This window comes from Montipora foliosa, chromosome 14 (assembly GCF_036669935.1).
Source record: "Montipora foliosa isolate CH-2021 chromosome 14, ASM3666993v2, whole genome shotgun sequence".
In the NCBI taxonomy this organism is placed as follows: Eukaryota; Metazoa; Cnidaria; class Anthozoa; order Scleractinia; family Acroporidae; genus Montipora; species Montipora foliosa.
In genome coordinates this window covers 765,026-791,525 of record NC_090882.1, presented here as the reverse complement: position 1 = coordinate 791,525, position 26,500 = coordinate 765,026, and the positions used below count along the sequence as shown (strand labels likewise).

Below are 26,500 nucleotides of genomic sequence, written 5' to 3'. Positions count from 1 at the left end.
TTGATTACACTATGTGTGTGTCTAGTGTTCTAGACAGTGTCTTGTTTACTTTAGGGAGAAGGGCAACGAGGTATTTTACACCCTAGTGTGTCGATTTTATCTCCTGATTTGGAGAAAAAATTGAATCTGAGAAGATCCCCCACATCAGCCCATGTGTCCATCACAAGAATATTACTATGGTCGATTGTTCTTATCGTAGTCGTTCTGGTCTTGGGTTCAATTCCCATCTTGGTCAGAGTTTTTCTCTGTCCTTGTGTGGGCCCATTTCCATTAGTAGGGCTAACGCTCACATGGTCTGTATGGGTAGAAAGTTAGCACTTTACATTACCCTCTAATAGTTAAGTCTGTTGATATATAAGTGCTACACGGCCAACGTTTGCAAACACGTAACCCTTCCTTGTTCTGATCATAGCTTGACAGCAGAAGCGCCTGCTATCCTTACTGGTCAGCTGATTCGCCCTGCAGCAAAACATGGTTCAGTTCATTTGAGATAGAAACGGTGTCAGTCCGTGATGAGGGTTCTTACAAGGTACGAACTTTGTCCCTACGACAAGTCGTTACCAAGAAATCAAGAGTCATCTGTCATTTACACTTCAATGATTGGCCCGATAACAGAGTGCCTGAAGATCCGAAGTCCTTCCTTGGTAAGAAAGTGGTTCAATATATTATGAGGGCTCAATAGTTGTAGGAAATAATCATAAATAATAATACTAAAAATGTTTTCATAGTAGTAGTATTAGTATTCTTAATACTATTAAAATAGTAGTAGTAAGAATACTATTAGTACTAACAATAATAATACTAATAATTTCCAGCTTATTACCAACACGGAAAAATGCCTTCGGCATCCCGCGTCTTAAAACTAGTCGCGTGTTTTTTACTGGGTTGCCAGTATGGCAATCCCAGTCGGAAAAGGGGTGAAATTTCTTGGTTTTTTTTCCATGTTGGAAAAAGTCTTTCCCGCCACTCCCTGGCTACGTGGTGTCTCTATGCATAGAGTCTACTGTGCGTATTTTGTTAGGTTTGAGGGGGTAATGGAAATGGCAATGGCGTCGAAAGTAATTATAACGCGAATGGCCTTTTAGTGCATCTTTAAACAAAATTTACCCTTATGGAGCTCAAGAATGGAACGTCAATTGGATAAACAAGACAGGCGGTGAAAAATAAATATATGGAATCTTAAAATCGACAAGTAATGGACTTCGTCAACAATCTTTCACCTGTCAAGCCGTCATCAAAGTGAGCTGTATTTCTAATATTTTACGAAGTGTGATGTTATGTACAACACTGAAACCAAATGGAAAATTCACTGGTAACTTATGGCTTCAACAAAGACAGAGAAGGAATCGAACACCTTAAGTGAATCTGTGATCTCTGTTGTCTGGCTATTTGTATTTATTTGTACCCAACTCTGCACAGTCTTCAGGTAAAACAATAATTGAAAATGTGACAGCCAAGAATTGTTTGAAAAGAAAGCTTGTCTATTTTGTGCTTCATCATTCAAGGAAAAGGTTCTTCAGGAAAGGGTTTGATTCAGAAATTTATCTTTTTGCGTATGGTAATTTGACACGATTGGGTTTCTTGTCTTCACGCACGCAATGAAATAGGAAGGGTTTTTTGCCTCTAATAGCAAATATGTTGTTTGTTTCAATAAATTTTTCGCTGGAAAAGGTGGCCTTTATGAATTCATCATGTTGTGTAATATTCGAGCTTAACAAATAGACCTTTTTACCGATACGTCGCCATTTTGGGATGCTCAGGGGGCAAATTAATGTGTATTTGCCCCCTGGGCATCCCATAATAGCTATTCGAAACAATAGAAATCAAAATGGCCGCCGTATCGGTAAAAAGGTGTATTTGCATACGTGCGTTGAAATGTGATAAGCTATTAGACAGGATTTTTTTCCCTCTGACAAATGATTTAATAGGTAGTCAAGTTTTTAACCTCAGAAAAATATCTGTTTTGTCATTATAGTGTAAAATGAAGTTTATTTGGGAAGCCAGCAATATTTCTTTAACTTCCTGGTTAATCCAATTTATTGCTACGACTTACTAATGCGAAGATTGTTTACATGAAACTCATGCTTTTTGCGAATTTTGAGTGTCATGAAATTACATCATTTGCGTGACCAAGGTCCTTTATCACGAAGATTTTTCAACAATATATGGCTTTACTCAAACCCAAAAACGTTCAGATAGTAAAAAACTGCATATTTATTAACCATTTCTTGTGCTTTTGTGCTTGTCAGCATTGTGATTTGCGATAATTCGCAAGTCTGTTTTTGGATCTCATAGATGTTTAGATTTTCAAATACATGGCCGCTCAACCTCGTGATTGTGTAAATAGTTCACCCTGAAGTCAAAATAGATGCGTTTCTCAGGAACCTGACAAAGAAGGCTTCCTGACCCGATAGTTTAATTGTTTCTTTACAGAATTTCTTGAAGAATTAGAGTCTGCAAGGCAAAGTATTCATATGAGCAAAATTGCTGAACCGACAGTGGGTCCAGTGATGGTTCATTGCACGGCTGGTGTGGGGAGGACTGGGGTGATTATACTAACGGATCTGATGATCGCCTGTTTACAGAGTAACCAGGTGAGATAAACATGATGATACATACTCCCTATGCCTACCCTTGGGGAACTCACCGACTGGGCCTTGTTTGCGGTTCTGTTCCGCAAATACGAAGCTTCGTCCCTGGCAAATCACGCTTCACAGACAACGAACATCCCCTATTTCGTTTTGTCCATCAAGCGTTGTTATGCATCAAAAAAGAACTCAAGACAACTAACCGGGGGCATGATTCTTGGTCGCTTCCCATCTTTTTGCTACAAATACACCCATTGTTAAACGTATATTTAATATATTATGACGAATGAACTGTGAAGATTATTCATCTAGCAGGTATTACTGAAAAAAAATTGGATTAAATCTTGTACTAGACTTACTAGACTGTTAAACTTGACGACGTCTACAAAACCCTGATTTTTATGTGGGATTTGAACGCTCTAGCTGAAATCTCGAACCACTGATATACAAGAGACTTTATCCTGGGCAAGGGTGATCTGTGGGCCTTAACTATATTTGCATCAAGGAGACTCAAAGTTGATTCACTAAATTTAGGTCCCGTCCACTCGTATTCGGATATTTTTGAATCCGCAACTTTTTCTTTGCGGATTCAAAAATCTTAAACAGGAAGGAAGTCTGCATAAACCTTTGATGTAGTCACGGTTATTTTGTACAGCAGTACCGCGCACATGCTCATGAACGTTGTCTCTGTGTGCCGACCATTTTGTGTTACACGTGTTCCTTTCTACCACCCAAAAACACAACAAAGTAACGCTAATATCTATTTATGTTTTCCTTAACACAGCGAATAAACGTGGCAAAGGCCTTGACTCATCTGCGTTGCCAGAGAATGTTGTTGGTGGCAAACTTCGGACAATATCGCTTTGTGTACACCGCAATTATCCACTTCATCAAAAATAGCAGACTGATATAGTTATGTCTTAGTCACGTGAGTGTATCACCCTCAGCAGTTTAGAGCCATATTAAGAAAATAGCTAGAAGACACTAATATACCCGCAGTGTACCATGAGAAAGCTAATGGCTAGGTAGGAGTTTTGAAGTATTCCTAGTAGCCTTAGAAAACGTTCTCCTTTTAACAAGGGGCTCTGAACATAATTTTCCACGGTGTGGCCGCGGAACAAAAAGGTGAAGAGAGAAACCCTTCTTCCTTTTCTGCTCTCGCTTCAATTTTCGCGCATTTATAGGCAGGAAAGATATCTTCGCAGGTTTACTGAGTTCACAGTCTACTTAAGCCTCAGGTTCAACTCTCCCGTTTATGTCACACAAGCGAGCTTCACAGCTGGCTGTGGTTCGTAGTGACTTAAAGTGGCAGTTGAACGTTTAAGATAATGCGTTCACAGCTTTTCTAGTTAACGAAGCCTCTTTAAGGCGCTGTTACACTGTACAATTTTTCGTGCAGCTTATCTCGTAACGCCATGGCAAGACAGGTTGCACGAATGCCCAATGCAGCGTACCAAAAACGGCCATAAACATTGTGAGACAAGTTGTAGAAACCGTTGCCAGAGTGGAATTGAGTTCTACTTTCGCAGCTCATCTCCTCACCCAAAGTTGCAACGAGTTTCAAGCATTGCGCAGTGTAACATCGGCCGTTAAGCGATTGTGTTTTTCTATCTATGCACTGTGCTCAGTGACATTAACTGTATATAATAGTAACTCACAAATTTGTTTTCACAAACATGTATATTCGTTTCTATTAGTGCCAGAGTATTATTTTATCTAAAAGTATTCTATTTGGCAATGATAGTTGTGATATGAAGTTTTATTGCAAATGCTATTCACCTTATTTAGTTTTTAAAGAATAATAAAGAGGAAACTATATTCATGTTCGTTTAAACTTATGGAGCTGCAAGTTGCAGTTTGCACGAATCACGAAAAACATACCCGAAAAAGGCTAATTCTGCTGTGTGCCCCGAGAATGGAAATAGAATACACATTTTTTTTCCACCAATCAGAAACCTCCATTTCCAACTTTCAAAACTGGGCAAGATCGTCCCATAGTACTACTCCAGTCTCGTTCCCAGAGCCCATCGTTTTTCCTATTGCCCGGAGCGGAAAATACCATAATGGGTTTTTTTTCCACCCAAATTTTGAAGGAGCATTGTTTTTGTTTTCTCTTGGGACCGTTGTAAGTCCCAAGAGAAACAGGAAACAATGCTCATGCAAAATTTGGGTGGACAAGCAAGGAGTATTATAGTATTTTCCTCTTCGGACAATTCCCGGCATCCAAGACATTCGATGGGCCCTGGGAGGGAAACTGGATTGTTTATGTGATGCTCAGAACAGGCCCAAGTTGCATGTTGAATAGATAACAATTCAATGTTTAACTCAATTTATATAAGGGATGGGATTGCAAGCCGTTCAATTTGAAAATAATAGGACGAAAACAAGTTGAAGCCTGTCAAGTTTTCAAATTGGACTAGAATGGACCTTATGTTATGTACATTAATTTTGCTCTTCAGTGCATACCACAAGTTACATCAACAAGGAGAAAGATTTCCAAAGAAAAGTGCAATGTAACAAAGCTACGGTGAAGAGTGTAGTTCGTAAAACTTATGATTTAAGCCTCTTGGAGAATGTAGAATACATGACAATTCTGCGTGTTGAAACTGACAAATTTCCAAGCCTGATCGAACAGGTTCTTTTTCATCTGATGCATAAGTCAAAATAAACCTTTTAAGGTTTTGAAATTCATTTTCTGTTTCAGAGTTGCGTAAGGTTCACAAAGGTTAAAACACGGATGTTAAATACAACTGTAGGGTAAAAGTTGCTGGATTTCAGGCACAGTACTACATTGTATTTGTATTGTAGGCTGTTTTCCAGTTAAAGCCTTTTTCAATCTTGGAGCTGAAGTGGTTCTTAGAAAAATGGTTAAGTAAATTGAAAAATTGAAAAATAGTGGTTCTCAGTCCATGTACCCTGTGTGGCAGATGTTTCCTTGATTCCCCGCTGTAGCTAGAAAGAAAGGAAACCCTCGATAGGACATTCCATAAGTTGCTCGGCAACTTTTTTCATTTCGAGCAACTTTTTGCATTCTGAGAAATTTCTAGTTTTCCACAAATTCTGAGATATCGCAACAGCTTTTAGTGCTTAAATTGGCCATGCTTCCATAATTCACAATGTTTCAGTAGACAATTTTTAATTTCCTGTGAAAAAGGAGCAGTTCCTCCCCTCTGGGGCGGATCATGGGCGAAAAATGCATGCAGCCAGGCTGTTAGATCAGCGGTGGTTTAAAGAGTGTTCCAGGTGACGAAGGTCATTCAGATTCTTTGACGGTAGTCGCAAAAGCCGGGGCAGGACTAAGTACTCCAAAAAACATTTGTTTTTGAAAAAATTTATTCAGCGACGCTGGTTACAACGCAAGATTGCACAAAAATGCTTAGAAATGTTACTTTCGTTGTACAGATTGCATATTTTTGCATCAGACCAAATAAAAGCAGAGAAACAAAATGAAAAAAAAATTGAGCAACTTTCTTTAGAAAAAGCAACTTTTTGGGAAATCTCGAGCAACTTGTGGAAAGCCCTAACCCTCGATGTCGTCCAAAACTTTGGACCTATAATTAAACTCTTTACCGCTTTAAAACAACCAGTTTGAATTTTAACACCTGCCCAGTGGCGAAAGAGTTGAAGTGACGTTGCACTGACGTCACGTAGCGCATGCGTAACAGAACATCAAGGAGATCCGTGCATTCCTTTCCTTCTCTCAAGAGATTGAAATCAAGGCAACCTCTGCCGAGCAGAGTACAATCCAGGAGGCTGTTATACGTGGAAGTTTAGGGTAGCATTTTAACTTATACTATATGATATGTAAACATATAAATTACCGTCGTAAACTAAAACGACAGGTTTAAGCATGAACAAAACCAAAAGTAGAAAAAGCGCTAGGTGCTTTATGCTGTCTGTTCTAGTATCCTGGCATTTTTTACAGGGTTTCGTATATCCCTTGCCTGTTATAACATTTATATGAAGAGTTTGCAAAAAGATTGATACTATTGACTATGTTTTACAAAGAATGTAACTATATTTTATTAAAGCAAATTGAAACTTCTCGGCTGTGAGTTGATGTCCTTATTTGTTGCTGGTGTCCTCTAGTTAAAGATAATTGCACGATGGATTAGTCCCATGCGAGAAACTTTCAAAGAAGACTACAAGGTCACATTACGGTTGGGAACGATAAATAGTAAAAGACAGCATTTGCCTTTACTTGAGGGAATCATTTGGAGACCCAAATTGCTATGTTTGGAATATGGAAGAAAATATATAACACAAAAACAGTATTTCAAATTTACTGTTTTCCCCAAAGCCCCTTCTTAAAATTAATCAAATTCATCTGAGTGTTAGAAGACTTCTCTACAAAAACGTTTGCCCCATAAAACGTGGCGAAAATGCCTAAATGAGGATTTTACAAAATGGGTGGACCAGAAGAGAATTTTTAAAAATGCCAGACGATTTCGTTGGAGAGAAAAATACAAATAGCAATTCGCTGATCTCCCACCTTGGTTGGCATTGAATCTTAAGAGACTGTCGATTATTTTCTAATCATTTCGTTCGATTTTCCTCGTACGGGAAAAACTTGAATTCGTAATTGATCGCCTTCCAGCGGGCTCGACAGCTTAGTTGATGGAGCGAGTACAATGCGATATCACAGTCATGGGTTCAAGTTCCTTTTAAAGCCTGATTTTTTCCATACAGACTCCATACCAACAACTACCCGCAATAAAAGGCCTATATATATTCTTAGAAATAGCAAGATTTTTAAGCTTACCGAAGGTGTAGATTTTCCGTGATTTTGCAAAGGAGGGACCAAGGCAAATTTTTCAAAATGGCTGTCTTTTTAGAAACGTGTAGCTTAAAATACTAGAGAATACAAGTTGCCTGGTTGGTATGTCTTGAATTGTCAGTGCAAAATCACAGAAAAGAGCACCACAAAAATGAGATTGGAATGAAGGACAAAAACTTACTGTCACCCACAACTTACTGGACTGTAACAAGGGACAATAATTAATTGCAACCCGCAAATAGTGACCTACAGTAGCCTATGAATGGCTAGCTGCGAGGTTGCCGGTGACTTTGTATTGATACAGACTTCACTGCTTTTTACTGGGTTGCCAAACCCATTGGGAATCTGCGTTTCATTCTCTGTTTTTTTAATGGATTGCCATTATGACAATCCCAGTTGGAAAATGAGTAATATTTCTGTTTTTTTTTTTATTACTGGTTTGCTACTATGGCAATCCCAGTCGGAAGATGAGTAATGTTTCTCTGTTTTTTAAAATTTATTTTGATTTTTAATTTTATTATTTTTTCCGTGTCGGTAAAAGTCTTGCCTGTCACTCCCGTGCTAAGTGTTGTCTTTGTGCATAGAGTCTGCTAGGGGGCTGGGGTAATGCGTAGATTTCTCTGGTGCACACAGGAGAACATTTAATTAACTTGATATGGCGTTGAAAGTCATTGTAACGCGAATGGCGTCCCATGCGAGAAACTTTCAAAGAAGACTACAAGGTCACATTACGGTTGGGAACGATAAATAGTAAAAGACAGCATTTGCCTTTACTTGAGGGAACCATTTGGAGACCCAAATTGCTATGTTTGGAATATGGAAGAAAATATATAACACAAAAACAGTATTTCAAATTTACTGTTTTCCCCAAAGCCCCTTCTTAAAATTAATCAAATTCATCTGAGTGTTAGAAGACTTCTCTAAAAAAACGTTTGCCCCATAAAACGTGGCGAAAATGCCTAAATGAAGATTTTACAAAATGGGTGGACCAGAAGAGAATTTTTAAAAATGCCAGACGATTTCGTTGGAGAGAAAAATACAAAATGCAATTCGCTAATCTCCCACCTTGGTTGGCATTGAATCTTAAGAGACTGTCGATTATTTTCTAATCATTTCGTTCGATTCTCCTCGTACGGGAAAAACTTGAATTCGTAATTAGTGCATCTTTAAACAATATATACCCTTACACTATTACCCAACTAGTGGACTAATGCAAATGCTACATTTTGATTGGCTACGCTACTAGAGGACCATTAGTAATAGCCCTCGAGTAGCGAAAAGCGTGACGCTCTCTTCCGTTTTATTCCCAAATAAATGTTTCTTCAACTTGCATTTGCTAACTTTGTTATTGTCCGACTAGTTGGGTGATACTAAAACAATTAGACCCTTCGCCCTCAAGGGCCACGGGTCAATAGCCCATTCGGTTTCGCCTCATGGGCTATTGACACGTATTTGCGGGCTGCGGGTCTAATTGTTAAACAGTCCGGAAAATTAGCGACAGGAAATGGCTGAATTGTTCAAAATAGTGATACAAGTGTGAAATTATCAGAATAAGTACCTTTCAGCATATAGATTCTGAAGTCATTAATATCCCGTTTGGATCCTAATCATAAAGATATGTTTTAAGACGTTAATTACGGGCGGTCAGCAGTTTGCTATAGTGGGCTCACAGCTAGCCTTATTTATGCCCCAAACTTAATGATATTCTTCCCAAAAAGCCGTCATATAATCACATTCTGTTCAAAAATATCTGACAGTATTTTTAGGCTACTTTAAAAGTTTTACATGTTACTTGTCTTTAATTTCGAAGTTCCAGGCTTGGCAAGGACCGCCTGACTGATTTTTTTCTTTAGTGAGAGCAAGGAATGCCTGACTGATTTTCATTTTGTACAAACAGGCTGTTTTAATTTGGAATGATTATCAGAAAATGGATCGAAAACGGCATCGTATTAACTGGGATTTGTGTGCATTTCAACTTCACTACACAGACAAATGCAATCCATTAGGTTTATTTTGGTATCTTTCGGCCTCGCACCAGCAGCAAGCATGAACCACCTACATGTGGAACAATAACAACAACTAATTGACTACGGGGAAGCAATTCCCTGTGACACCGCCGGATACGAAAAACCAAAAAACCCCCGTGGGGGAAAAAACTGGAAACGTATTCCCCAAACCAATGCAATGCCACGATCCCTCCGGGGTTTAGAGGACCTCTAGTTACAAAATAATAATGATTTATAAAAGAAACAAAAGTTAATCGGACTGATGCAGGCCTAGAATGCCTCACCACGTGATGAACTGACACTTTATAGACAACCTGCTACCCATCATGCCTTACACCAATCGTACCCAGACCCTTCTGTTCTCGTGCCGTCGACTTTAATTAACATGTACCCGGTGTGAAAGGAAATTTGATTTCTTTTAATCCTACTGATGTCATCAAACCTGAGGAAACCCGCGAAACACAGTAGATATAGGCAAACATTTCTAAGCTCCAAACCGTTAGACAGGTCAGCCCCGCCAACTATACTCTTAAGTAATTCCGGTGTGATAGGCTCTTTCCGATTCGACCTTGCGGTGCTTAAGATTCTCTTAGACGCATCCCTAACCGCCACAACTAGCGAACTATCAGTAGGGGAGGCCAACCCAGCGGTTTCATGCACTCATTTTATCCCATAGAACGCGGCATCAACAGAACTACAAGAGATAGTAGTTTCTAATAAGTACTGTAAATAAAGGGCCACCGGAAGCGGTTCAGCCGGAAATGAAGTAACTTCGCCCCAACGCGAGGCAAACTCTTTCCACCTGTTGAACGCTCGCGTGTATCCGTCGACAGTGCCTGTAGCCCTGGACATTAGAACAGTGGATTTCATTCTATCAGCCAAATTCCTCAAATCGGGGTGCTCTAGATTTCCGACATCCTTCCAGACTCCGTGCTGGAACACATCTGAAAGAAAAAAGAGACAACAAAATGGTGGGCGCTGATAATTCTTGATAAAAACCTTAACTCAAAATTACTTCCCCAGTGTAAATGTGCCCAAAGAAAGCAAATTCGGTCTTTAATATCTCTACACATTACATACACGTTAGTTCGCTAGATCCATTAGTACACTTGAAACTGAAAATAAAACACCAGAAACTGTCCCACACTGGACAATGACGGGAAAAAGCGGATACCAAAGATCCGCTAAAAACTAATGGAAAGTGGATACCAGAAATCCAGTCATACTACTGTATGCCATGTTTTCGACATAAATTCCAACCAGAAATGGCCACATCTTGAGTTAATTGCACTTATCGCACCATCCATCATCTTCAGTACAAAACCCTGATGAACACAGTCGTTCACTGACATTAAACTTGACTCTAAGAGCGGCCACTTTAAAACACAAATTCTTAGCTCCAAACAAACGGTTCTTAGCTTTGCCTCTGACAAAGAGACACTTGTGATCAGGTAATAACAACCAATCATGCGTCTTGAGAAAAATAGGATGACTTCCACACTGGAACAACAATTGATCCTTCAGCCTTGCATAGTTTCAAATGATTGATAACTCTTACAATCAAGGAAACCGGGGGCACTAGCCAGTTATTCTCATATTTCCAATCTTGAGTAAATGCGTCAACCACTTCTGTTCCAGGCTGATAAAACCTAGAGTTAAAGCGAGCAAGCTTGGTGTTATAGTTGCAAGCGAACCTGTCCACCGAATGCGGACCCCACCTAACGTTCAACATTCTAAAAATATCATCGTTTAATGCATAATCATCAAAATCTATGATTCTACTGAGACAATCCGCCCCTGTGTTCAGGTCTCTAGGGATCCATTTCATTTCGAGTGAAATGCTATTTGTTGCACACGAAGCGAAAATTTCTAAAGCTAGAGACTGCAATTGCTCAACACGACTTCCACTATTTACAATGCTTACAACATTCTGATTATCAGTGAACCAAGCCACCTGTTGGCCTTTGAGATCGTGAGCAAAGCTACTAAGAGCTAACTGAACCGCTTTTAATTCCCTCCAAGTAGAGCTCTTCTTTCGCTCATCGGACGACCAGTTCTGCTGGAATATTTTACCTTCGTTTTCAACAAAAGAACTGCAAGCGTAATCAGAAGCATCCGAATATACAATCTTCGAGGGCTTGCTTTCAGTAGGCCACGCCGCCCGACCGTTCAGAGAACGTGCGTTTAGTTTCCAAAACATTCTTTCCCGAATAGCCTCATCAGTGAGCTGGACATTAGAATTCCACGATGACCTACGATATAACACACGGTATAATGACCTAGTCATAATGCGCGTGACGTTACCCACAAAAGGAGAGAATGAAATGATCATGCCAATAAGCGAAGCCAGATCCCTAGCTTTGACTACGCGAGATTCACAATCACTGAGGAAATCAATAAAATTAACAAATTTGCGCAGTCGTTGATTAGTGGCAGCAATGGTGCCCCGAATAGTGTCAATCACACAACCTAGCCAAGCTATAACATGACAAGGATCCCACTGGGACTTTGCAAGGTTTACAATAAAACCAAACCTAATTACATCGCTATGCACCTTCAAGCTGTGAATTTTAGCAGTTAACTCGGTAGCGCCCCCGCCCACTCCGTCATCAAGAAAAACGACTATCGGAATAACATTGGACCTCCACATTTTAATAACTGGCTTAAATAGTTTTGTGAATAAACATGGCGCCGAAGACAGACCGAATGGGAGAACTGCAAATTGAAAATAACGAATAACCCCGTCACCAAAACCCCACCTAAAAGCTAACAACTTTCGGTGCTCGGGAAAAATCTCTACATGATGATACCCCGACTTAAGATCAAACTTAAAAAGGGAATACCCCCGTGAAATAATTAAAAGCGCGACTTTGAGATCTTCGCATTTAAATTTTTGTTTGTAAACGTACAAATTGACATATCTAAGGTCCAATATCAATCGCTTCTTCCCAGACGATTGTGTGGAAACTGACAAGGGATTCACAATATCGGGAGCTTCATCTAATTCTTCAATACAATTCATCTTGAGTAGATCTAAAACCGCCTCGGAGACAAAGTCCTTCTCCTTAATAGCAGATAAGTTATTATCGCTATGTTTCGGAGGAGGGAGAGAAACAAAAGGAATTTTATAGCCTTCTCGAATAACTTCCAATATAAAACCCGGAGCATTGATTCCTTCCACTCTGAAATGCATTTTGCTAGCCTTCCTCTAACCGATGTAACAGATTTCGCCTGAGTAGAATCTAATTCATACAAATCAAATATAGAAAACTGTGCACGAGAAGAATCGACTCCCACACAAGGAAAATAAACATCATCATCGACAACGAGATAATCATTAGTAACAATGGAATCAACTACACCTTGATCGTCCCCATCTAGTCAGATGCTTGTACTGGGATTGGATTGAAAAGTCGAGCATTGAGCTCTCCAATGTCCTGGCTTGCCACATTGAAAACAATTTCCGGGTCTAATTCGACTCCTGCTTTGTGCCTCCACCGTTGGAATTTGTTTAACACCTAGCGAATTTCGTTCGCCCGAACGACTGGGACCTGAATCCTGAACGACCGAATCCTTTCTGGCAGCAAACCCCGAAGCAGCAGTTCGAGATCTTGAAGCCGACTGTTTTAAATGTGCCTTGGCGCGTGCTTCAGCTTTGAACATCTTTTTCTCATCGTCAGAGTCATCAGCGATCTCGCTCTTTTTATACTCCTGGACCGTAGACCAGCCGTACTGTGACTTGTCGGCAAGAAGGATGTGCTTTTGGAGCTCTTTCAATAAGTCCTCACCTTTCTGGAGCGAGTCCTTAACTTTGTCCAGAGCACTCGCTTGAGCGGCTGCTTTAGTTTCCTCTAAGGTGTCCTGAATCTTCGCGTTAAACCTGAATTGATCTTCATTCGCTTTCTTTTTAAAACGCCTTGGTTCTTCCATTTTAAGTTTCTTGATCTCACGAATCTGAGCGTCTGACGAGTCCACGTGCGATCTTTTTAACTCGTCTATCGATTTCTGGAAAAGCTGCTCCATTGATTTCATCATGGTCTGGTTGTTGGTTTCTATCATTTTAGCAATGACGTCTTTCGAAACGCCCTCTTCATCCATGGTAGTTGAAAGAAAAGACTTGGAAGAAAACAAAAGTTAATCGGACTGATGCAGGTCTAGAGTGCCTCACCACGTGATGAACTGACACTTTATAGACAACCTGCTACCCATCATGCCTTACACCAATCGTACCCAGACCCTTCTATTCTCGTGCCGTAGAAATATCAATTTCTGTCTTATTCGTACGCTCAACCGTCAGAAAATGTATTTAAAGCTACTTAGCTACACGGAAAGGAAAGAAGTCGAAACAAGGATACGAGATCCGGGAATCGAACTCAGGACAACTTGCACCAAGGCCGTGCACTAACCGACTGTTCCATCCTTGCTCCATCCTTACAAAAGTTTAGCCGATAATCTGCATGCCAAAGTTTGCAGGGGCTGCTCAATTGGTGATTGAAGTACCTTTGTCGTACCTCGATAAAGGACAAGGAATCAAGGAAACACCCAGATTTCACAGAGCATCGTGGCACAAATCGTGTGTTAATAAATGTAACTGTGCAAAGTTGACCATTGCTCAGAGAGAAAATTTGGTTTTATAGCCATGAAGTCATGAACGTCCTTACATACGTACGTACGTACGTACGTCCGTCCGTAGCCGCCCCTCCATGTAGCCAATGATGTATGCCAATGTGACCAGTATCACGTAACCATATCACGGGCTCAAGTTAAGAGCTCATCGAGGAGGCAATACTCCATTTGACACTGTAGCTAGTTAACAGCATACATCTTTGATATTGGACATCAGTTATGGTCAATTGACACCTGTCAAAACAAGGTATCCGCTGACCAGTATCACGAGACCATATCGCAGGCTCAAGTTAGACCTTATCGAGGTCAGCTGTTTTTTTGAAGTTGACCGCTGACCTGGGACTGGTTGTTGATTGGATCGCAGGCTCAAGCCAGGTCAGACACTCACACTCACACCTAAACGAGGCTTCATTTTTCGCGCTCTTTCTGTGGCTCGACGCGGCTACACAGCCATGCTACGTCAGCAAAGCTCTTGACAGTCGATGATTTTCGCGTTCAGGTACGGTTTGGAAAATATATTTTTCTTGCATTTTTCGCTGGTTTCAATCCAGGTTTAACATAATATAGCTGTAGTTATTCAAGTCAAGCATTGGAGGGATATAAACTTAAAGCTGAGTGTTTATTTTTAATTTGTTTAGGGCTGCTTTTTGCTCTGAATTGCAGTTTTTGGTATGTCTTAAATTTCGAATCTACTAAGGTTGCAAGATGCCTGGACGGCCTATGTCAGAAGAACAGAAACCAAAGAAGAGAAAGAGAACGAAAACGACGAAACGGTACGCCAGTAATAGCTTAAAGTTGGTGGAAGAAGTTACTCCACAAATTCTTTTCTTGGACACTAAACCGTTTGTTATTTCTACGGCTGAGATATTTCAAGTGGATGCATATTTCTAAAACGTGGTTTAGTCGTTTTTTCCGTTGTTCAGGAATAAATCTCAAATTCTTATTGTTAACTGGAATTAAATAACAATCATCTGTACTCTTTTTGGACAGAAATAATCGATCTGTTGCTGGTTTGTTTGGCCTTAAAATGCGAGCGAACAAGAAGTTTTTTTAAACCGCTTGCCTAACTGTTTTTCGACGTGCCTCGACAGTGACAAGAATTTTGCACTTATGTTCTAAACATGTAATTGCAATGAGTTCTCGTAAAAGTATAAGGAGAATTATCACCAGCTTGTGTTTTCAAAACTTTGTTTAGAGCACGTACAGGTAATTTGTTGGAGATCTTGTTGGAAGTTTGTCCTTTCTAGCCGATTCTGGTTCTAAGCCAAGCTGGCGTGTTTCAATGAAATACATCGAATGGTAAATGATTTCGTTTTCAGAGATAAAGTGGAATAAATAAAGTACATCAATAAAACTCCTTGTTTGACCTTGAACCGACAAAGACGATCTGTCACATCACTAGCTATAGTACGTCTGTGATTTCTAATTTTACCGTGATTCCTATTCGCTGGCGTTTGACAGTCGACTCTGAAATGGCTTCTTTCCAATTCCGTTCGCTTGCTGATGATTTGCTTGTTTTCTTTTAAAACTCTTGCGATTCAAGAAAAAATAATTGCCTAACTGGTGAATTCGACATCAGATTACGCTGGAAAAACCGATATCACACTCATCCCTTCGTGATTCATGCAATCAGTCGGTTTTTCAGGAGAAATTAACCGTGGAATTCACTAGTTAGGCAGTGAAGAAAATGTTACATAATTAAGCAATATCTGGGAAAACCAAAAAGCGAACAGTTCCAAAGCCTTTTATTTTCACTACTCCTAGAGCCAGTAAAAATAAACAAGCCAGGAGCTCCGCTTTTAGGCTTGGCTAAAACTATATATTAGCTTTTTTAAAATTTGGTCATGATAAACGATTTTCCTGTTTTTACTGGAAAACTGCTGCAAACACTGCAAAATAGCAGTTTTCATAAAACGTGTTATTTAAAGGCTAAAACGAACGTTTTGCACAGTTTTGGACTGGCACTGTAATTTTAACTTTTTTAAAACTTGGTCATGATAAACGTTTTTGCTGTTTTTACTGGAAAACTGCTGGAAACACTGCAAAATAAGAGTTTTCATAAAACGTGTTATTTAGAGGCTAAAACGAACGTTTTGCACAATTTTGCAATGCCACTCTAATTTTAACATTTTTAAAATTTGGCCACCATAAACGTTTTTGCTGTTTTTACTGGAAAACTAATGCAAACAGTGCAAAATAGCAGTTTTTACAAAACGTCTTATTTAGAGGCTAAAACAAACCTTTTACACAATTTTCCAATGTCACTGTTATTTTAACTTTTTTAAAATTTGGTTATGCTAAACGTTTTTGATGTTTTTACTGGAAAACTGCTGCAAACACTGCAAAATAGCAGTTTTCATAAAACGCGTTATTTGGAGTCTAAAACGAACCTTTTGCACAATTTTGCATTGGCAGTGTAATTTTAACTTTTTTAAAATTTGGTCATGATAAACGTTTTTGCTGTTTTTACTGAAAAACTGCTGCAAACAGTGCAAAATAGCAGTTTTCATAAAACGTGTTATTTAGAGTATAAAACGAAGGTTTTGCACAATTTTGCACTGGCACTGTAATTTTAACTTTTTTAAAAATTGGTCATGATAAACGTTTTTGCTGTTTTTACTGGAAAACTGCTGCAAACACTGCAAAATAGCAGTGTTCATAAAACGTGTTATTTAGAGGCTAAAGCGTACGTTTTGGACAATTTTGCAATGGCACTGTAATTTTAACTTTTTTTATTATTTTGTCATGACGAATGTTCTTGCTGTTTTTACTGGAAAACTGCTGCAGACACTGCAAAATAGCAGTTTTGATTAAGGAAATTTATTACCTAGAGGAATAAATGATTTTATGCGCCTGGTAATGCTGGTTAATTTTTTAGTGACTAGGATCAATTTACATACGGGACTGTAATTTAGGACATACATAAGTGGCATAGGACAAGTTCAGTCCTCTTTTTCTTCAGCTCCACGAAGGAAACGTTTTTTCTATTCCCGTCTTCCACTTGACAATCGATTGTGGCTACGGAAGGATTTGGACGCTGAGAAAAAGATAAGTAAGACTGTGTACTATAATTGTGCCGAAGGGAATTGGTTGCGTGCATTTTCAAAACCGCTGGCGATCAACGATGGCTTCTAAACCACGCGCTCTCGTCTTAGGGCATTCATTCGTGCGACGAGTACTTGAGTGTATTGACCTCCGTCAAGCAAACGATAGCTACCGTCGCGACCTTAACTTATCTGAAGTCTGCGAAGTCGAGATTTTTGGTATTGGAGGTCGCACGGTCGATGAGATGATTCGATTTGATCTTGAATTCATTAAGAGGAACGCCCCCAATGTCGTGGTTCTGGAGCTCGGCTCGAATGATATTTGCGACAGTCATTGCGATGCGGACACGGTTGTGCTTTCCATAGTCGCTTTTACTGAATTGCTGATCAAGAGTCTATTGGTACGATTTGTTGTGGTTTGCCAAATACTCCCAAGAATGCACACCCCCTTCGATGGCTATAATGCGCGGGTCCAAAAGGTTAACACGCTGCTCCGAGAAGCACTTCAGAATCTTAAATCCGCTAAGTTTTGGCGGCATCGTGGCCTTGCTAATCCCGCTAGGAACGTCTATGCCAGTGATGGCATTCATTTAAATGATTTTGGAAACGAAGCTCTGTATAGGAGCTATAGGGGAGCCATTCTATTTGCATTCTCCCAATTTCACTAAAAGGCCCGAGTCAACATGCAAGTTCCTTACACTTTGCGGTGAGTGACACAAAATGTTTGTGGTGACTTGATATTAGTCATACTTTTCATTTCAGTTCATGCAACTCCCCTACTTCCCTCGGCCACCCTGGCATATGAGCACCCTGAGACCCGCCTTGTAATTCTTTGCATTTTTATGACGGGTGTGATTGTTTATAATCAACCAACTTTAAGGATTGGTTGGGGGCCAGGCTGGTCAGCATGGGTCATGGAATTCTTGCGGCCAGAGCAATGCTCTGCGCCATTCATGACCAGGTTGTGCTGTTGCATCATCTGGTATGCCTATTACAATGCCTTTAGCTGTAATAGTAAGCTTCTTCAGTGTTATACACTGTAGTAGTAGCCTGAGCCCTCTTCCTTCCAATCACGGATATATTAGAATATCCTGTGTGATTATGGCTGTTTGCCTCGATAGCTTTGTACTTAATTTGTACATGTTATGCTATCAAGCGGGTCTCGTGATGTTGTTGCTCGTTGACAGGTTATAATTTTCCAAGGTGGCAGTGTTTGGGGAGGGACTAACGGGTGTCAGCAACTTGCGATTTCATTTGCCTCCCACTTTTTCTTTACAATCTGTTCTCTGTGATTACCCGCAGAATGTCTTCCAAGCGGACTAGTTTTCAGGTAAGAGCAGCAAAACGACGGAGACCTGCAGGTGTGTCAGCTCCTCATCGGTCTTTATTACAGCCCTCCTCCTCTGCAACTAGAGACCCCAGTCCTGCCCCAGCCGGCCCAAGCGGATCCTCATCAGCCAGCCGAGACGATAATGCCATTCCTAGCCCAAGTGGACTCGGACAACTATCCCCAGAAGTTCTTCATGCCATAACTACGGCCGTTACCCAGGCTTTGCAGTCTTCATCTTCCTCGGGTCCTACTATACAGTTTATCCCTGACCCAGCAAATACGCGCCACAGGGTGTGCACCATGCCACAAACCAGCAGAGCCCCTCCTTAGGAGCCACAGTGCAAGGGTCAGTTAATGCAGTGGTTCAGAGTGTCATCGGCCTTCAAGATCCACAGGGATCCCAGAGTAAGAACACTTTCTTATCAGCAGCTATTCCTTTAAGTCATAGGGTGCCTGATGAACTAAAAAAACAAATATGGGCCAATGAATTTATAGATTTTGCACTGCTGCTCCACAATAGTGTTACCAATCCCGCCGAGGAGCAGTTTACTGTCAAACTAGACACCTCTCAAGAGGGTCAGCAGTCTTTAGTTTTGGTACCAAGCACTAAAAAGCATCCCTTACACACAATTGACCAATGGATGTCAGCATTCCAAATATTTGTTTCCATTTATGCAGAGCGTGTCCCTCAGGACACACCTGCTTTAATGAAGTATGGTTCTATAGTAAAGGAACTAGCAACACTGGGGGCTAATTGGAAGTTTTACGATGAGAATTTTAGGAAACTTAGGGAGTTGCAAGGGGTGCCATGGAATCAAGTTCATTCCGAATTGTGGCTGAGGTTCCATTCCTTTCGCGCCAAACCAAATACCCAGCCACGGAAATCCAAGATCGACAGCCCCTTCATTCCCAATGGTTACTGCTGGAAATTCCATAGAAGCCTTCATTGCCCCGGGTGCTCTTTTAAGCACCAGTGTTTTCGATGTGGGCAATCACACCCCATTGCCAAATGTCCCCAGCCAAAACCTCATCCGGGTCAAAGGACAAAGCCAAGCATTCCCCCTGTCCGGAGCACTCCCAACACCAGTCAAAGTTGAGAGGCTGGCCTATCATCTAGAAGGATACAATGAACAACTTTATGAGGAACTAATTTCAGGTTTTTTGCACGGTTTTCGTTTACATTTTCATGGACCACAAATTGGCCATGTTTCCACTAATCTTCTTTCTGCAGCACAGCATCCAGAAATTGTTGATAGTAAGCTAGCCAAGGAGGTGCTTGCAGGCAGAGTACGAGGCCCATTTAAACATCCCCCATTCGATAATTTCAGAGTGTCCCCCTTGGGGGTTATTCCTAAAAAACATCTAGGTGAATATAGAATGATCCATCTTCTCTCTTTTCCACATGATGGCTCAGTCAATGATTTCATTCCTTCTGAGTTCTGTTCAGTCCACTATGCTTCCGTTGATGATGCGGTACGGATCATCAAGAAGTAAGGAAAAGGTTGTACTTTGGCTAAGACTGATGTTCGGAGTGCTTTCCGCATAATCCCGGTACACCCTAAGAAACACCATTTATTAGGGATGAAATGGAGGGGCGAGTTCTATGATGACTGCTGTTTACCTATGAGGCCAGCAAGTTTGGTTTAGTTGTTATGAAATAAACGGCCATGAAGGTGGCCAAAATATGGCAAATCATGGTCTCAATTTTTATGGCTAACTCAACCGAACAGAGCTCAGCTAAAGCAATGTGTTCTAGAATGGTTAGGTTAAGCGAGCCAAAGACATAAAACGTGTTATTTGGAGTGTAAAACCAACGTTTTGCACAATTTTGCAATGGCACTGTAATTTTGACTTTTTAAAAATGTGTTCATGATAAACGTTTTTGCTGTTTCTACTGGAAAACTGCTGCAAACACTGCAAAATAGCAGTTTTCATAAAACGTGTTATTTAGAGGCTAAAACGAACCTTTTGCACAATTTTGCAATGGCACTGTAATTTTAACTTTTTTTGAAATTTTAGTCCTAATAAACGTTTTTGCTGTTTTTACTGGAAAACTGCTACTAACACTGCAAAATAGCAGATTTCATAAAACGTGTTACTCAAAGGCTAAAACGAACGTTTTGCACAATTTTGCACTGGCACGGTAATTTTGACTTTTTTAAAATTTGGTCATCATAAACGTTTTTGCTGTTTTTACTAGAAAACTGCTGCAAACACTGCAAAATAGCAGTTTTCATAAAACGTGTTATTTAGAGGCTTAAAGAAACGTTTTGCAAAATTTTGCACTGCCACTCTAAATTAAACTTTTTTAAAATTTGTACACGATAAACGCTTTTGCTTTTTTTAATGGAAAACTGCTGCAAACACTGCAAAATAGCAGTTTTCATAAAACGTGTTACTTAAAGGCTAAAACGAACGTTTTGCACAATTTTGCAATGGCACTGTAATTTTACCTTTTTATCATTTTGCCATAATAAACTTTTTTGGTGTAGTTACTGGAAAACTGCTGCAATAACTGCAAAATAGCAGTTTTCATAAAGCGTGTTATTTAGAGGCTAAAACGAACGTTTTGCACAATTTTGCAATGGCACTGTAATTTTAACTTTTTTAAAATTTGTACATGATAAACGTTTTTGCTGTTTTTACTGGAAAACTGCTGCAAACACTGCAAAATAGCAGTTTTCATAAAACGTGTTATTTAAAGGCTAAAACGAACGTTTTGCACAATTTTGCACTGGCACGGTAATTTTAACTTTTTTAAACATTGGTCATGATAAACGTTTTTGCTGTTTTTACTGGAAAACTGCTGCAAACACTGCAAAATAGCAGTTTTCATAAAGAGTGTTATTTAGAGGCGAAAACGAACGTTTTGCACAATTTTGCAATGGCACTGTAATTTTAACTTTTTTAAAATTTGTATGCATGCTACATTGTACTTGATGGTTTGAACAAAATCTTTAGAGCATAGACAACTAGGAAACATCCCTGAAAGGGGCATTCCACAAAATTAATATTTTCAGCTGTATAGCAAGAAGTTCACTCTAGCATTATCTGCCGACTGGCGTAGGTATTATATCCTAAAAAGATGATGTATATTAAGTCCAATCATCCAGTCATCATATAATACACATATCCATGGGCTATTCCATGTGGGTCCCAATGCTCAAGAAGTTTGTTTTTTTTTTTATTTTTTTTTTTCTCTGACAACTTGTCATTGAATGTGTTTGAGGTGTCTGGGTTTCGTTTCGTATCACTACATGTATCTGAAGCATACTAGCATTACTTTGGACATCACACAGTATCAAAAGCATTTGCGTCAAAAGGTTGCAGGTGCATTTCATGCATTTGCAAAAGTTTGCAATGTTTTTTTTTTTGCATTTTTTTGCAAACAACATGCATTTAATTAAACATTTGAAATGTGTCCCTTTTTTTTTTTAAAAAGTACAACATTAAAAAAAGTGGCAAAAAAAAGTTCTGTGCTGGTCCAAAAAAAGTTCAAAGAAAAAAAAAAAAAAGAAGAAAAGAAGAAAACTGAAAAGTTTGACAATGTGAAAGTACTAAAAAAACTCAACAGCATTGTCTGGATTTCTCAGTGACTTTATCCAGTCTTTTGTTCCACACTACCAACATGAACAAAGTGAACTCAATAAGATTATTTGTGGTTTATTGCTGAAAAAAAAAAAAAAAGGCTGAATTTCTTCTCGCTCCTTTTAGAGCTAATATTTCACAAAACTGCCGCAAATAATACCAGGTGGATCCATCTCCCTAAGGACAAAAAACGAAAATGAATGTTATTGTCCATGAGATGAGATACAATACAATATTACAATCTACAATCTATAATAATAATATTATATCATATTTTCCTTACACAGACACAGGATACTCAGTTTTTTTGGGGGGGGGGCTGTGTACAAAAATTCATTCTTTATACACAACAAAAAGTCATTCTTATTACACAACCAAGACAAAGAAAAAAAAAACATGATGAGCTAAACCATATAAACATACTATAAAACCACACATAAACCAATGACCCTTAACTGTTTGCCCTTAACACATGTTCTTTTTTTTTTTTGAGTCTAACCATAATTTTGCCTTGGACGTTGGGTTGAACATAGATTTGCAAATAATGGCCAGTCAAGGGGGAAAGAAAAATACCATCTTCCAAGTTTTGACATAGATGTTGACACCAAGTGTGTTGCATTATTACAATAATGATAGATCATTATTATTTGGCGATTGTGGAAGCTAGACTACAATTAAGTCACTCGGGTGCCACTTTGAAGCAGTATTTCCCTGTCAATAATCCTAGGATTAACAGGAAGCAGGGCCTGGACTTTGCACTTTTATTTAACAAATTGTTCTTTTTTTTAATATATATTCCATTAATTTCCATTAATTAACAGGCCAACAGTCTCCCGAACATGGGTGTATCAGTTGATTGCACAGGGTATTTTGGTGGGCAAGTATTTATGATTCTGTAATCAAGCCTCACTAAAATAAAACAATGTTATTGATCACACACACTTGTGCAACTAGAACTTCTTCTGAGTGTAATCTCAGAGGCCAGTCTTGCAACAATTTACCTTTTCATTGAAGAAATGCCCTGAGACAGGGACAAAGAACTTCAATATTTTCTGTGTAGTTCTGGCCAGTACTTGTGTTCATTCCAACTTCACAAGTTGGCAAGGTGTTTTCTTTTAGACAGCTGCCTTTATGGGGGCAGTCAGGAGGTTAAGTGGCTATTGCAGAGTGGCAGCACTCTAAATGAACTGCTGCCTTGGTTCAAGCGTGAGGTCAAGATGACTGGATATTGGACTGGATATTGGCCAAGTTTTTTTTTTGCGTGTTTATGGACCGAGACGAAGTCGAGGTCCATAAACACAAAAAAAAAAAAAAACGAGTGGCCAATATCCAGTCAATCTTGACCGAACAATCTTGGTCAATAAAGGATTTATTATATGACTAAAACACCAAAAATGATCTTTGATCTTTGATCTTGCGGGACCAAGCGAGAAATCCCGAGCGGGCAGTATCGCTCCATCTTGCCCGCTCGGGTAGCCAATCAGAGCGCGCGATTTGGTTCATCTTGCCCGCTCACGGAGTAGCCTCGGTTAGTTTCTGCAGCGCATATTCCCAAACAAATTTAACTGGGTTTGGATCTCAAGGCCCCAAAAATTCCACACAAATATATTACAGAGATCTGTGTCTCCTTAAATTAAATCACCACGATCTCACTTCCAAAATTCACACCGTCAAGAGTTATAAAGTGACACAGGCAGAAGACGAGATCAAACGATCGAAATGGACACTTCGCGTTCATACAGCATTTTGGCAATTGTTCTGTGAATGGTTATGTTTTTTTTACAAGCGGTTTCTCCAAGATGACGACACCAGTGGTTCGAAGACGAGTTCTTTCCTTTGATTAAACTACAAAGGTTATCTTTTGTAGTTCTATTTTCCCATGCCACCATCCTTTTTTTCACAGTGGGAACGCTGTGTTCTGTTCGCCTACGTATAATGTCGGTTCGCCTACGTCCAAGATGTCAGTTCGCCTACGATTCATATGTAAGCTTTAAAACTGAATTGTTTAAAAGTCCTTGTCGAACCTCACAGAAAAAAACTGTGACGGCTAGCTAAGGCGTTATTTCTGTAAACTTGTGTCTTGAGCGGGGTCCTTTAGCGGCCTATACCAAAGAAAGTGAGACTTTTCATTAACATATCAATAAAGGATACGTAACAAATTAGCTCGTTCCCACTCTACTGGGCGGTTCAATGTTTGTATCGATGTTGCGATCATGAACTTTATATCGCTTCCACGCGATCCGCAAACATAGATACAAAAAATTATATCTGACGGTTAGCTAAGGCGTTATTTCTGTAGACTTGTGTCTTGAGCGGGGTCCTTTAGCGGCCTATACCAAAGAAAGTGAGACTTTTCATTAACATATCAATAAAGGATACGTAACAAATTAGCTCGTTCCCACTCTACTGGGCGGTTCAATGTTTGTATCGATCGTTGGTCAGGTGTTCTTTTGTTCGATCATGAATCGCTTCCACGCGATCCGCAAACATAGATGCAAAAAATTATATCTGACGGTTAGCTAAGGCATTATTTCTATAGACTTGTGTCTTGAGCGGGGTCCTTTAGCGGCCTATACCAAAGAAAGTGAGACTTTTCATTAACATATCAATAAAGGATAAGGTTCGTAAGAAATTAGCGCGTTCTCAATTTACTGGGCGGTTCAATGTTTGTATCTCAGTATTATGAATTAGTGTTGGTTTTTTAGTTCGTGCGCTTTCACGTCAGATACGCAAGCGTAGCTAGATGAAAAAAAAGTTAAGGCGTTGTGTAGGCTTGTCACTTGAGGTGAGATTTTTCATTAACATATCATTCAAAAGGACATGGTAGTTCATTTAACAAAGGATTGTATAAAACATTAGCATTCACCAATCACATCACTGCGATTTCGATCCATCGGAGAGGGGATTGACACTATAAAAGTCCTAGTATTTTGTTTCTCAAGTCACCAGTTCGTTAGAACAACGCTCTCAATCGGAAAATCAACACGATAATCAACGCTATCATCCCAAGCTTTTATCATCGATATTATGGAGGAATTTGACTGCATATTTTTCGCACAAATCGTCACCTCCCGCCAAGAAGCCCTACTCTGCGGCGGATGCGACAGATGGCAACACCGTCGTTGCCACACTGGTGTTGACAGGGCCACGTATAGACGGGCAGTAAGGACCGGCCAGGACATTTCATGGACTTGCCTCTATTGTAAAGACGAGACGCCAGTGCCCATTGCTGCTAGTTCACTGATCAATACAGGTAAATGATTTTTTGTTCTCTCGATGGGGTTGATTTGGACTTTAACTTGTGGGATCCGCCAGGGGTCAATACTTGGCCTTTGCTGTTTCTCTTATACATTAATGACCTACTCAATTGGAAATTAATGGTACATAATTAAACAGAGTTAATTTTACCAAGTCTCTTGGTGTATTAATTGATGAAAATTTAACATGGAGTACGCTTACCATCAAGCTGATATCAGACAAGAAATTAAAGCGGATCCAGAGGAGAGAGTACAGGCAACTTCAGCAGAAACTGTTCGACGCCTGGGAGCAGTACCAGACCGGCAACAAGAACGCTGCACAACTTCTCAGCTGCTGCTCCCATCTGAATGGACCTGCTCGTAGCCAGTAAAACCATACATTGAGTTTATTAGAATAGACAATATTCGTATTCTCGGTATTGGACTGGAACTAGCTTGGAGGCTAATTTGGGGGCTAATCTGGGGTAATCTTTTCGAATGCAAATACTTTCTGATATATTCCCCCGCATTAGGCTCCATTGCAAGCTAGTTCCAGTCCAATACCGAGAATACGAATATTGTCTATTAATCGCGAATGATCTGTTTTAAGGGGCGGGAGTCACGCGGACAACCCAAACGTCCCCGCATGTAATAGGTAAAACTTAATATATGTAAGCAATAAATAAGTTTATACGTAAAAGTGACTGATTAACGAATTTACTCTAAAATGTCGCGAAATGAACCCGGACTAGGACTACAATTATAGATTAGCAGCGTATGTCACTTAGAATTAAAAAAAGTTGACCGAACGATGTTGACCGAACGATGTTGCATTAGGTTCAATGGCTTAAGAGCAAATGCACTTAACCTCTACACTACCGAAACATCGACTTCAATTTGGCAATTTTAAAGCTAATCCTAATCAGGCTCAGGGGTTGCCTTTTCCTTCGCTGTTGACCGGAATGTTTCGAAGAAGAACGCAATTTTCTTCGGAACAGAGATATCGTGAAGCCTGGGGCGAGTTCACAAACCAGCGGGAGAATGATCCGAAAAAAATGGCGGAGGGAAGGAAAGAAAATACAAATAGAACTTACTTATTATCAATCTTTTTTCGAAGCATTCCGGTCCACGGCAAAGGAAGGGCCAATGTGTGATTAATAGACTTTGCGCCCGAACCTAAGCCTTAGTCTGTTAAATTTGCGGAGTGTAGCGGTTGAGATTTCGCCAACACGAGTGGCACGCGTGGTCTATCCACACGACCGGTTAGTCAAATCTTTCGTTTTTATTTACGTTCATTTGTATGTT

At 39.8% G+C, this 26,500-nt stretch overlaps 2 protein-coding genes and 1 long non-coding RNA gene across 3 annotated transcripts in view; 1 reads left to right on the top strand and 2 right to left on the bottom strand.

Annotated features, from left to right (window-relative positions):
* LOC137985670 (tyrosine-protein phosphatase non-receptor type 21-like) overlaps positions 1-6,638 on the top strand; it is a 49,456-nt gene extending 42,818 nt beyond the window's left edge. The window contains exons 19-21 of the mRNA XM_068833330.1: positions 413-644; positions 2,434-2,594; positions 3,373-6,638. Of these exons, the coding sequence (XP_068689431.1) occupies positions 413-644; positions 2,434-2,594; positions 3,373-3,501 (522 nt within the window). The 3' untranslated portion in view covers positions 3,502-6,638. The remainder of the gene's footprint in view (positions 1-412; positions 645-2,433; positions 2,595-3,372) is intronic.
* A 6,114-nt stretch (positions 6,639-12,752) lies between these two features.
* On the bottom strand, positions 12,753-13,469 carry LOC137985491 (uncharacterized). Its single transcript, XM_068833115.1, has one exon. The coding sequence runs from the start codon at positions 13,467-13,469 to the stop codon at positions 12,753-12,755; it is 717 nt and encodes a 238-aa protein (XP_068689216.1).
* Positions 13,470-23,885: 10,416 nt separating this feature from the next.
* The window catches only part of LOC137985131 (uncharacterized), a 7,889-nt gene continuing 5,274 nt past the window's right edge, over positions 23,886-26,500 (bottom strand). Inside the window, exons 3-4 of the long non-coding RNA XR_011119245.1 lie at positions 25,419-25,570; positions 23,886-24,289 (exon numbers count right to left, since the gene is read on the bottom strand). This is a non-coding gene — a long non-coding RNA (uncharacterized lncRNA). The remainder of the gene's footprint in view (positions 24,290-25,418; positions 25,571-26,500) is intronic.

Coding starts and splice junctions, on each gene's coding strand:
- LOC137985491 (XM_068833115.1), bottom strand. CDS start 13,469: ATGGATGAAGAGGGCGTTTCGAAAGACGTCATTGCTAAAATGATAGAA.